Source organism: Typopeltis vanoorti, chromosome 25 (genome assembly GCF_054136105.1).
Source record: "Typopeltis vanoorti isolate ZY-2024b chromosome 25, IOZ_Tvanoo_1.0, whole genome shotgun sequence".
NCBI classification, from domain to species: Eukaryota; Metazoa; Arthropoda; class Arachnida; order Uropygi; family Thelyphonidae; genus Typopeltis; species Typopeltis vanoorti.
In genome coordinates this window covers 33,136,943-33,149,844 of record NC_143573.1, presented here as the reverse complement: position 1 = coordinate 33,149,844, position 12,902 = coordinate 33,136,943, and the positions used below count along the sequence as shown (strand labels likewise).

At 34.0% G+C, this 12,902-nt stretch overlaps 1 protein-coding gene across 1 annotated transcript in view; it reads right to left on the bottom strand.

The window, feature by feature from the left end:
* Window positions 1-1,234: 1,234 nt before the first annotated feature.
* The window catches only part of LOC150092640 (DENN domain-containing protein 2C-like), a 47,530-nt gene continuing 35,862 nt past the window's right edge, over window positions 1,235-12,902 (bottom strand). The window contains exons 3-4 of the mRNA XM_090414247.1: window positions 9,677-9,803; window positions 1,235-1,329 (exon numbers count right to left, since the gene is read on the bottom strand). Coding sequence (XP_090270373.1) covers window positions 1,235-1,329; window positions 9,677-9,803 — 222 coding nt within the window. The remainder of the gene's footprint in view (window positions 1,330-9,676; window positions 9,804-12,902) is intronic.

Sequence of the window (12,902 nt, the reverse complement as noted above, 5' to 3'; positions counted from 1 at the left end):
CCCTCCACCACACACACAGATGCCTCACAAGGAGGGGTGCAATTCAGATATGTATAATGCATATGTTATGTATGTGTTATAGAGAAGGATCACTACTCAGAATGCCTGCTACCTTTATGGAGGTCTCATCAATGGAAGCCAGACCCCCAGAAGAGATACTACTGGTATAAGGCTTTGATCAGGTCCCATATGGACTTCCATGTGTAGATTTGGTCATCTGGTTTTCAGGAAGATGAGAATATATTACAGAGGATCCAGAGAAGGTTCACTAAGTCAGTTTGAGGTCTAGTGAATGTAGGCAGACTGGGGGAAGGGGTAATATAACTTGTAGAGCCTTGTGAATAGAAGAAAATGAAATAAGATTGTGCCATATAGGTTAGTGAGAGGTTGTTACCAGATTAATATGGAGTAGACCTTTCACAGAGTAGAGAGAGAGAGAGAGAGAGGGGAAGAACAAGAAGCCATCCATGGAAGCTGCATAAGGAGGGTGTGAGTAGGAGGGTGGGAAGCAGCAGATTCTTTGCACAGAGAGTAGTTGATGACTGGAGTGCATTGTCTGAAAATGTGGTAAGTGCAGAAACTGTGAATGGGTTTAAAGTATGGTTAGATGATCTCTTTGCATGAGGATGTGGATCCCCTGCTATGAGTCTTTCTGACTCCATGAAGGTTTGATAATAATAATAATAATTAAATAGGAAAGAAACTCCTTTTTTCATGTGTAACTCAAAAGAAGCATGTATTATTGTCCTCCCCCCCCTCTATCTTAGCTTCTTTCTTTCTTTTTTTTTTTTACACTTTCTCTTTCTTTCATTCTCATTCTTTTGACATGTAAAAAACTTTTGACACCACATTCCTTTATAGATGATTTTATTTAGTATCACATTCCAATTTTCAAAATACCATATTCACTTTCAGTTTTTATAATGTTTTGTATAACCCTGCTTATACATCACTTCCTATAATGCCATGAATTATTTTCATTAAAAAAATAAATTAATTATCAATCATTTTAATAATTTAATGACAAAATCAAAAGTGTTTCATAAGGTTCTTGGTATAAGCATCTGTTTGCATACTTGGCAAGAAATAGATATTTTACCCTACTTTTACACAATAAGAGTGTGTTCTTTCTGAAATAGGAAATATATGTCTGCTTATTTATATTATATTTCTTATTAAAGGAGAAAGGGATATAGAAGAACAATGCTTCTTATTTTATTATTTTTATAATTAATTACATACCAAATGATCGAACTGTTTTCCCTAGTCTTTTCACATGATCTTTTTCTTTTTCATTTTGGTATTCTTCAGCTCTTTTTTCAAAGAAACCTTTTAGAAAGAAAATATTATGGAACTAAGAGTTTACAAGAAATGAACTTTTGGTAAAGATTACAACTTAATAAGAAAACAGTTAATACAAGTGTTACGTTAAAAATTATAAACAAAACAATAACTAAGGTTTTGAGAACAACAATTCAAATAATTTACACAGAATTTATAAAATGAAACAAAACTTCATAAAGAAAAGAAATTTGATTTGATTTCTTTTTTTATTGCACAAAGACATCGAAGGTTATACTGCACCAGGAAAAAGGACAGGTCACAGCAGTACATATGGTAACTGGTTAGTAGGACAATCACAAACATCCATGCCCTTGGCAAGATTCAAACCTGCAGCCTCTTGGCTGGAAAGCAGATACACTAACCACTCAGCCAACCAGGCTGGCTAAAAGAGAAGAATGCAATATTGTTATAGTTACACAGGCTCCTCCAGGGAAGACCTCTTCAAGGTCACATAATGCCCAATACATACCTTTCGTTAAAAACATTTTCCAAAGATGTGCTCAAAACAACAATCAGTAGTTCCATTCCATGCACTCATCATAAGATGAGAAGAACCTGGACCTCGTATGCTTCCTAAACACGCCCTTAGTTTCCATGAATGAGTTCAAGTTCTCTTTCCATTCAAGGATTCAAACCCAAATTAGATTTTAATATGTAATTAATTCATCATTATCATAACACTAAATACGGGTATAGACCATACTGTCTGTTCCGGTCTCATTATTCATCCAATATCGTTTTTTGAGGTCTACCTTTCCTTCTTTTTCCAATTGACTTATATTTTAGTATTTGTTTAGGATGTCGGGTGTTGGCCATTCGGTTTACATGTTCAATCCATTTTTGTTTACAATTGTTTAGTTTTTCTTCTATTGATTTTGTTTTTAGTTCTTTTAAAATGTCTTCATTCCTTTTTTTGATCTAATAAATGTGTATTTTGCAGTTTTTCTCATAAATTTCATTTCATTTGTTTTTATTCTTTGTTTATCTTGTTTATTGCCATTGTTCACTGCCATATAATAATGTGGGCTTTGCTAAAGTATTGTATATTTTCAAGCGTGTTTCTTTTTGTACTATATTTGGGTTGAGTGTTCTATTTATCAGGCCTATAATCTGTAAAAATTTTGAAGTTTTTAATTTTATGTCTTTTTCTCCTTCACATGATATTTCACATCCAAGATAACTGAAAACATTTATCTGTTCTATTATTTTATTATTAATAACTATTTTGCTTCTAACTGGAGTTTGTCCACAAAATGCCATTGTTTTAATTTTATCTGTTCTACTATAATGTTTAAATTATATATTGCTCTTTGTAAATTGTCTTTCTTATCTGATATTATTACCCGATCATCTGCAAATAATAGCATATTTATTTTGTTATTCAGAGAAATTTCTATACCTTGATTGTTTACAGTGTTCCACTGTATTAATATTTCATTAATGTAAATATTGAAAAGTGTTGGAGACAGAGGGCATCCCTGTCTTACTCCTTGGTTTATAGATTGTTTTTCAGACAACTTTTCATTTATTTTTATTTCATTATCTTTATATATATTCAATATTGCATGTAGTAAAATATGTAATTATTACTGTAATATAATACCTTATAAATAGTATTAGAAAATAGGAAATTTAAAAGTATTTAATTTGGATGTTCAACATCCCTTATAAAATTATCAAGAAGTGACTGAACAGTGATCTTTCTTTATTCTTTTTACAAATTTCTTGATAACAGGCTAAAGAATCATCTATTTATCTTTGGATTTTTGAGGAATTATTTGAAAAGAGAAAAGTATGCTATGACATGAAAGAGTTAATGAAAGTAGCAAAAGAACAGAGTAAGAGAATTAAGATAGTGAATCTGTCGATGTGGTATGACAGAGTTGAGCTGAGAAGGAGGGCCATAATAGCAAATGATTCAATGCATAGGTAATGCAGGAGGAATGGTGAGGAATTTGTGGATGTGTAGAGTGAGTTTGATGGATGGAAGGACTTATGCATGAAGAATAGTCTGCATCTGAATAGATTTGGTGTTCAGAGTATGGAAAAAATGTTGAATGAATTTTATATACATATATATATATATACACAGCTAATTCTCTTTTTGCACAGCATTTTTTTTTACAAAATTTTGAAATAAAACGATTTAGAAAACAAAAGCAATTCTATTTTTACACAGTATATTTTGATTTAACACGGTTCAAATGCTGCTTATTTTTAAAATTTCTGTTTGAATTCAATTCTGTTAAAAAGGGTATTTCCATTATAATTATCATTTCCTAGAACAGTACACATGTACTTAAAATTGAATTTTGGGAATCTCCTCGATGTTTTAAATATCAAGGATTATTCTATGCTACAGAATGTAAACAATTTTGGCAACAATAAAAAAAATAAATTTTTGTGATTATGATTCTCTGAAGTTAAGCCGACAGATGATCTGTTATATTCACTTGCCATTGGTTCCTGGGAGCAGAAGGTTGCTGTACTGATTCCTCGCAGTTGGTCCGTTAGGGGAGGCCAGCCTATATAAAGCTGCTTGGGAGGAGGAGTTAAGCTGTTTGCTATACAATCATTTCTTGTTTACAATTCGAAATATTTACATGTCTTGTGTTTTGTTCATGCAATAGAGTTATACTGGTATGTATTAAGTTTTGAAGTTTCGTACGTGTATTAATTATTGATTATTTTCAGATATTTTCGTGACATTACCCCATTAATCACAATGTCAGATAAATCAGTTAGAAGAAGAAAAGAAAAGCTATTTCTTTAGAAACTAAGATCCACATTTTAGATCGTTTAGCAGCTGGAGAAGGTTCAACATCCTTAGGGAAATATTTTGGACTGAATGAAGCTACCGTGAGAACGATTAAGAAAAATGAAGAGGCCATTAGAAAATCTGTTCTTTATAGAACAAAATTAGGTGCTAAGTCGTCATTGTATACAAGACGCATTATAAAAGTGAAGATGGAAAAGGCTCTAATGATGTGGATAGAAGATTGCTCACAAAAAGGAATACCTTTAGATGGAAATGTCATCAAACAGAAAGCATTACGTTGTACAAACAGATTCAGGAAAAGGAGCCAACAACATCAAACAACAATTGTGATTTTTCTGCAAGCACAGGTTGGCTTACAAAATTTCTCAAAAGATACATTCTTCATAATGCAAAAATAAAAGAGAAGCCACATCTGAAGATGAGCCGGAAGCTAGGGGATTTTTTTCAAAATTGTCCAAAATTATTGAAAATGGTGGCTACACTCCTGATCAAGTTTGGAATGCAGATGAGACTGGCCTTTTTTGGAAAAAATGCCAAGCAGAACTTATATAGCGAAATCACAAAAAAGTGAGGGTGGCTTTAAAGCAGCTAAGGATAGTGACTATGACTATTATTTTGCAGCAATGCTTCAAATTATATATTAAAACCATTACTCATTAATCGATTCCTAAGACCATGAGCAATGAAATATGTGGAATTTAACATGTTACCAGTGCTCTGGAAAGCAAACAAAAAAGGCTGGGTTACAAAAGAAATTTTTTAATGAATGGTTCCATCAATGTTTTGTTCCAGAAGTTAAATGCTATTTGATGGAAAAAAATCTGGACTATAAAGTATTATTGTTATTCTTGTAGAAAGGCTTACACGCTGGTAAAACATGATAACTAAATACTTAAGGAATTGACAGTGTACCCTAGAAATATAAATTAAATCAACTTTAATATATACTTTCCGATATTTCAGCAACATCACGTTGCCATCAAGAACACCTAATATAGCCCGATAGGGCTATATTAGGTGTTCTTAGCCTTTGGGCTGAAGTTCTGATATATGTTTCCCAAATTTGGGGCACTCTCATGCATCCAAATTTGTTGAGGTTTGGCATGTTCCTAAGGGCTGAGGCTGATTCCATGAATAGTCTTTCATATTTGAACTTGCTGCAGTGTATTACTGTGGCTTTCTTCCACCTTATTCTGTGGTGAGTATCCAGAGCATGGTCTGCGAGCCCAGAGTGGCTGTACTGGTGAAATCGGATGTAGTCTTTGTGTTCTGAGATTCTGATATTTGCTGTCCTGCCCATTTGGCCAAAGTAGGACAATTTACAGCTGCAAGGGACCTGGTATACACCGGGTAGGTCTAGGGGAAGTGGTTGGTCTTTAGTGGAGCAGATAAGGGATGCCAATTTTCTATATGGTCTGTAACAAGAGGTCAAGTCATGTTTTTTTAAGATTTTTTGATTTTTTCCGAGGTGCCTTGGATGTAGGGAATGGTGATGGATTTAGAGTAATCATTTTTGTGAAGGGGGAGGTGGGTTGTGGATAACTGGTTTTAGTATTTTTTGGATTTTTTTTTTTGGGGGGGGGTAGCCATTGGCTGAGAAAGTGTTAAGGATGTGATTTAGTTCAGTAGTTAGGGCTTGGTCATTTCAACAGATTAGTTTTGCCCTGTTGAATAGTGTCTTAATAACTCCATATTGTTGTGAGGGGGGGGGGATTGTTGGTGAATGTATCTGCCTATATGGGTGGGTTTTCTATAAACTAAGAAAACCAAGGTTCCATCAGGTTGACGGGTGACTATTGTGTCTAGGAAGGGGAGGCTATTGTTTTTCTCTTTTTTCAGGGTGAACTTGATTCTAAGGTGTTGGTTGTTTAAGTGTGTTAAGAAGGAGAGGAGTGTATCCGGGCCATGTGGCCAAATAGCGAACACATCATCAATGTAGCGAAGCCATATGGTAGGTTTTTGTGGGGCAGAGTTTAAGGCTTTCTCTTCAAAAGTCTCCATAAAGAAGTTGGCCAAGGGTGGGGAAAGTGGTGAACCCATGGCTGTCCCCTCAATCTGTTTGTAGATTTTTTCCTGCCAAACGAAATAGCCTGAGTTCATTGTGAAGTGAAATAGGGCTGAGATATCGGGAGGAAATTTAGCTTAGATTAGCTCTAAGGTTTTTTTGAGGGGGACATTTGTGAATAAGGAGGAGATGTCAAAACTGACCATTATGTTATTATGTTGGAGTGCAAGGTTTTCTATACTGGCTTTGAAGTGGGCTGAGTTTTTTTTATGTGTGATGGTGTGTTGCCAGTATAGTGTGAGAGCACTTTGGCTAAATATTTAGCTAATTTGTAAGTGGGGGAATCAATGCCATCCACTATGGGCCGTAATGGCACATTTTCTTTATGTATTTTTGGGAGCCCATATATACGGGGGGGGAGGTCTAGAGTTATATGGTTTTAGTCTGTTAGTAATCTCCACAGGGGGATTACTAACAGACTAAAATAATCTCCAAGAGGTGACCTTAAGGAGCCTAATGGACTCCCAAAAACACATAAAGTGCCTTTACGTCCATGTACCATTACATGACTTTTATATATATATGACTACTACTATTAACCCGGGGTTGGGATATGTTCATTTTTAATATAAACTGACTAAAAACCCGAGAATTATAACAAATTGAGATTTATTTGAAAACGCAAATTTGCGTTTTCAAATAAATCTCAATTTGTTATAATTCTCGGGTTTTTAGTCAGTTTATATTAAAAATGAATATATATATATATATATATATATATATATATATGTATGTATATTTTAAAAAGTAATATTAACTTCTACTCCCAGTTTCAATGATGACATTATACAATCCATTTCATTTGACAAGTCCATGTAATATACAAATTATTCAAACTTCAAGATTGTCCATAACTGTCAGTTGTCTTCACCTCACTGAAGAATGGCATTTCTTCAGTGAGGTGAGGGAACTTCAGGAAATTTAGTGATACCATAATACTATCCAGTCTTATTTCTTGCGAAAAAGATCACTTTCTTACCCCTTATCTTTGATAATATATAGATGTGCTGGCAAGATAAGAATTCTTTTCTGGGACTGACTGACAACACTAACATTTTTGGCATAATCACATCCATAGTCTCCTTTTTCTCCCCAACCTTTTTTTTTGTGCTCTGTGGAAGACAACTCCTATTCATACAAGTCTTAACACTAGACAAATGCCAAATTCACCCAATCTGAGAATATTTTCCCCACATTTGGAGTGCTGCATCAGAATTTCCCTAAAAATGCTTGATGACATTTTAAAGAGGATAGTTTATTTAAATCTCTCTCTCTCTCACAGACTCAATTCAATAACTTTCTTAATGACTTTTTACCAACATTTTCATGGGCATTGATCCACTGAACTGCCAGCATCATTCCTCTACATCTTACATTCCTATAAAGGATGTAAGAACATGAGAAGCTGTTTGTCAACATCCATATGCAGTTCAGCTTCAAATTTACTGAAGGAATTATTAATTCTCCTCTTTCATTCCTATCTGTTTTGTTCTTTGGAATGGTTTTCTCCCACACTATATATATATATTTTTTTTTCAAAGATTACAACATCAGTAATTCAAGAAACACATCAATGGGTTCCCTATTTCTTCTTCATGCTTACACACTGGTTTTATGACCTCTTGTTGTGCAGACTGATATTAAAAAATAAAAAAATAAAAATAATAAAGTAGTATACTCGACATTTCAGCTTCCATATTAAGACTGCCTTCAGGTGCATACACACAATAATGGATTAAATCTGATCAATCTGCAATATAGATATTTTGGAATAGGGAGAATAATCACATCATTACATATTACAAATCTTCAATCATCTATTATATTCATTTTTTCTATCCATGTGAAGGTTATTCTAAAGTTCTGGCCAGATAATTTTACTGAAATTTAGTATTTGGAATCTACAAAATTTTGTTAAGCCATTTCAATTTGTGTTCAACTGAACTGGTTGCAGGAAGACAGGTTGGGATGAAATATGTTGAAATTATATCTTGCAAAAAATGTGTATACTGGCTGGACGAAATTTAAAAAAAAAAAAAAAAAAAAAAAAATCCAAGGTTTAGAATATACATAAGATGTCGGCGAGGTTCTATTTTGGTTCTAAAAGAATAATCTTATTAACAAAATATGGTATTCACGATCTCTAATAAAATTTGTGAAGTTGTTGATTTCAATTTGGTTTCAATGAGGAATGTTTGAAGTGGCAAAATTAGACAAAACAAAATTACATGCCTGTAGCACATAAGCCCAAAACTGGTTAATGTTTCATAAGCACACAATACTTTTTGATACATTCCTAGGATTTTTATTAAGTACCGCTATTTGACCAAGCTTTTAGAATAATAAATTGTCACAAACATCATGACAGTTCTTGGAAAAACAATGGAATTGTGGACTTGAACATTCAACTGAACTATTCCACACTATATGATATGTAAACAGTTAAAAAAGCTTGTTAGTGCAATGTGCATTTGGACCTAATGCGCATGGTACAGTAATTTTCATCGTTAAACTAGTCCCAAGATCAAGAGTGTTTTAGATTATTATTTTTTAATAATTCAGCCCCATTTTTACTGGCAAAATGATTTGAAAATTGGACATCTTTTATTGATAGAATGATCCAAAACGATGATCATTCTTCCTTAGCATAACATGATGGATTCAAATTTTGTATATAGGACCATTTTTGTAAAATGAAATATTTTGTTTTGGCTAATTTTGCAGAAAGAACATATGTCAATTGATCTTTGAAGCTGGAGACTTCTGCACAAGTTTTACTATTTTCCTTCTCATCCCTGATGGTTTCAAATGGAAAATCTCACAGTTAAAAGTTTTGTACTATGCTTCATCTCAATGACAGGGATATTTTATACTAGCAATATCACAAACATCTGCTTCTCTCATGATAAAACATTGTCCATTTTTTTAAATACTATTCAAATATTTATGCTTCCATCATATAACAATCCAAACGGAAGGAATTTCTCACTCTTAAAAAAAATTTGTCCTTCCACTATCAAATGGAAGTTTTCTGTGTAATGGTTTACAATAAATGAATAACAATGAGACAATTCAAATACACATAGGTGAGTGCTGTTCACAGACACAAAAATAGTCTGTGTGAAAATGAAATTGCTTCACATGTTAAAAATTAGAACAAGCTGAATTATGTCAGGTACAACCCTCTCCATAGTAAAACAATAAATGTACAAAACATGACTTATCAGTGTTGCATAATCTTAGATGCTGAGGTTCAGTGTCTATTTTTTTAATCACTATATCGAATTATATTACAACAATTGAAAGTCAGTGAAGGAATGGTTTGCTGAAGTATAATATTCTACTCTTTGAAATAAATGTATGAGGGAGAGAGAGAGAACTTCAAATTCATGTGAACCATATGAATTTGAAAAAAAAAAAAAGTCTGAGTTAGATTGATTATTAATTTTTAAAATTTTAATAAACTTTGCTCTGTATAAATCACTTACCTAGCTTTCCTGGTTGTTTTCTTGATAATTTTTCTTTAATAAAACATTCAAACATGTGAGTTTCTGAAAACCATTCTAAAAATAGCTGGATACTATAGGATGGTGCACATTTGAGGAATGCTTCTTTCTGAAAAACAAAAAACAAAAATATAATTTTAAGAAATTAATTTCTTTTCAAAGAGATTTTTAAAGTTTGACATTCTGTCTTGCAAAATGTACTTTAAATAATTTATTCATGTCAATAAATGCTGAAGTATTGCAAACAAAAGTTTACAATACTTTAGCACTTTTTTATTAATTATATTATCATCATTATTATACTTATTCATAAATGAACTGCTGAACTGCCAAAGTAACTGTAACAATATTTTTCCTCTATATTTTATTTCTGTATATTACCTTATATTTAAATTGCCTTTTCAATATTAATAATGCTTAAAAAAAAAGTTCTAGTATTTACAATTGTGTGCTGCATTGGCCTTCAAAGCAGCACACACAGCCTTTGAATGATTGATTCAATACTGGGTAAGAAATATAAATCATTCTTATATTAGACTATGCCTTGTATTTATTTGGTGATGTGATTATAATTTTAAAAATACTTTAGTTTTTTCAGTAAAATACCAATTTTCATATATGACAATTTGCACAAGAGGTTGCAAAATGATTTTTACATCAAGTGCTGGTATGGGTATGGTAAACAGAAATCTGATTTTGTTTAGAACTCTGGCTATCATCAAAGGTAAATGGAAGTGAAATAAAATTATTCTTGGCAAAGTATAAGACAGGACTGTGCAAGGGTGGTTCCATAAGTTTCTGGCCTGACTAACTTTTAAAGGTGATAGAAAGAAAACAAGTGTGTCACTTTTCAACATAATCTCCCTTTACTTCAACACACTTTACACATCTTTGAATTTTTGAACATTTTTATATCCTTGAAAAAACAGTCTGTACTTTTGTCTGCAAAAGCCTAAAACTGCATCTTTCATCCCATTGTCATCTGCAAATTTTGTTCCTCGAAGGTCTTTCTTCAGTTTCAAAAACAGGTAGTAGTGAATGCTAGATCTGGGCTGTAAGATGGGCATTCAATCTCCTGGAAGCCACAATCCTTCATTGCAGCCTTCGCAACAATAGCCATATGGACTGGAGCATTGTCGTGAAGCAGGCAAACATGACTTGGCATTCCTCGTCTCTTCCTTTATGGTGTCATGCAGTCTGCACAGGAGTGAAGCATAATATTCTGCATTCATTTTGGTATTCCTTTCCTTGAAGTCAATCAAGAGAATTCCCCAGCAATCCCAAAAAATTGTTGCCATGATCTTCTTGGTGGACTGAGGGACTTTGGCTTTTCTCGGAGGTGCTTTGCCTGGTTTGCGCACCACTCCATGGATTCCCTTTTGGAAAGAGGATCATAATAAAGGAACATGGTTTCATCCCTGGTGACAATGGCAAAGCACTTCTCTCTTGGCAAAGCTTTAAAAACGTGGGAACAGGTCACATAATGCTCCTTATGAATTGAAGAGAGAAGTTGCCATACCCATCTTGTACTGACTTTTGTCAATGTGAAGCTTCTTGTGAATGATGCAAAAGATGGTTGTTATAAAAAACCCAACCTTGCTGAGATTTCTTTGAGCTTCAGCATCTGTCATTGAGCAGTTTCTCCTCAACAATAGAGACATTTTCCTCAGTTGTCATTTCCACATGCTGATCATCATGAGGATCATCTTTGATGCTCTCTCTTCCTAAGCAAAACTGTTTAGCCCATTCCTTCACAGTGGAATATGAAGGAGAAGCTTCCCTATAAACACTATCCAATCACTGTTTGATAGCACTTGGAGAAAGTCCTTCTTTGGTGAAAAACGTTTACCACAATATGGTACTCAATTTTAACATTACAGCCACTTAGCATGTCGCATGCTAGTCAAACAAGTGCCTTCAACCGAATGAAGCAGTAGAGCTGAAACTGGTACACTACATTCCCCATAGATGGTGCTATCTATCACACAGGGCATTTTACAATTGGCACGAATTTTGTATGTCAAGCCAGAAACTTTTGGAATCTACCTTATATTTGGGTAGTACTGAAGTTAAGAGTTGTTCTCACCTCTAAAGTAAAGAATGGTAAGGAGATCAGAGTTTAATGCATTGGTTATGGAAAGACTTGAAGCTTGGAATGACTGTACACTACAAAATATCAAATGAAGAAGTGGAAGGGAGTGCATTTTCATTAGTGAGAGGTCATTTATCTACAGGAAGAAAAATGAGAAAGTACAGTGTTCTGGGATATATGGACATAGTGAGGAAATCCAAGATGAAACACCAAGTGTTTAGCTTATATAATACACTCTAATTGATAATAACTTGGAGTATGGACTCCATCTCGTTCCTCACTGGGTTTTGGGAGTGAAGCCTACTGCTAGAAGAAGTGGAATGGTCACAGATTCCCTTTCCACAAATATTTAGTAGGGCAATCACAAACATCCATGTCCCTGGTGGGAATTGAACTTGCAGCTTCTTGGCTGGAGAGCAGATACACTAACTACTTGGTCTACCAGGCCAGCATTCCATAATTCCATAAAGATTAAAATTTTTTAACTATGTCTATAAAGGGGCCACCAAGTAATCAGCAGCAATCATCAATATGGGCTTTGCCATTCCAGATTTACAGTAGATCTTCCTCATGTTATCCATCTCTGGACACAAGACATACAAAGATTTGGTGCAATTCCACTTAACATTTTGAATTACTAGCCATTCTGGCACCAAAGGTAGATAGTTTCTTTAGATTCTCAAAAAATTTCTTATCTTTCTCTGCTCAAATCACTCTTTATCTCAAGTCTACCCATATATGGGATGGCACACCAAAAAGCTGAACTAAAAATTCATGCTCTTCTGAGGAAGGCATATTTCTGTTAACTGAGGAGCGCTTTCTCACACTCTAACCTAACTACATGGATATTTGTTCCTGCCCCATTATCGTTATTACATGACACCTCCAAGGAGTCCAAAGACTCATCAAGAGAGGGCAATCTACTGTACAATTCTCTATCTCCACCATTTAATCAACCAACTACACAGAATCGCTGATACTATCATCATCTACACAAATGCTATCTACTGCCCACCACCACCGGCACTAGTATTTTTTGTTTGTAAATTGCATGTGTACTCATGGACGATTTGTGTGTGTGTGTGTGTGTGTGTGTGTGTGTGTGTGTGTGTGTGG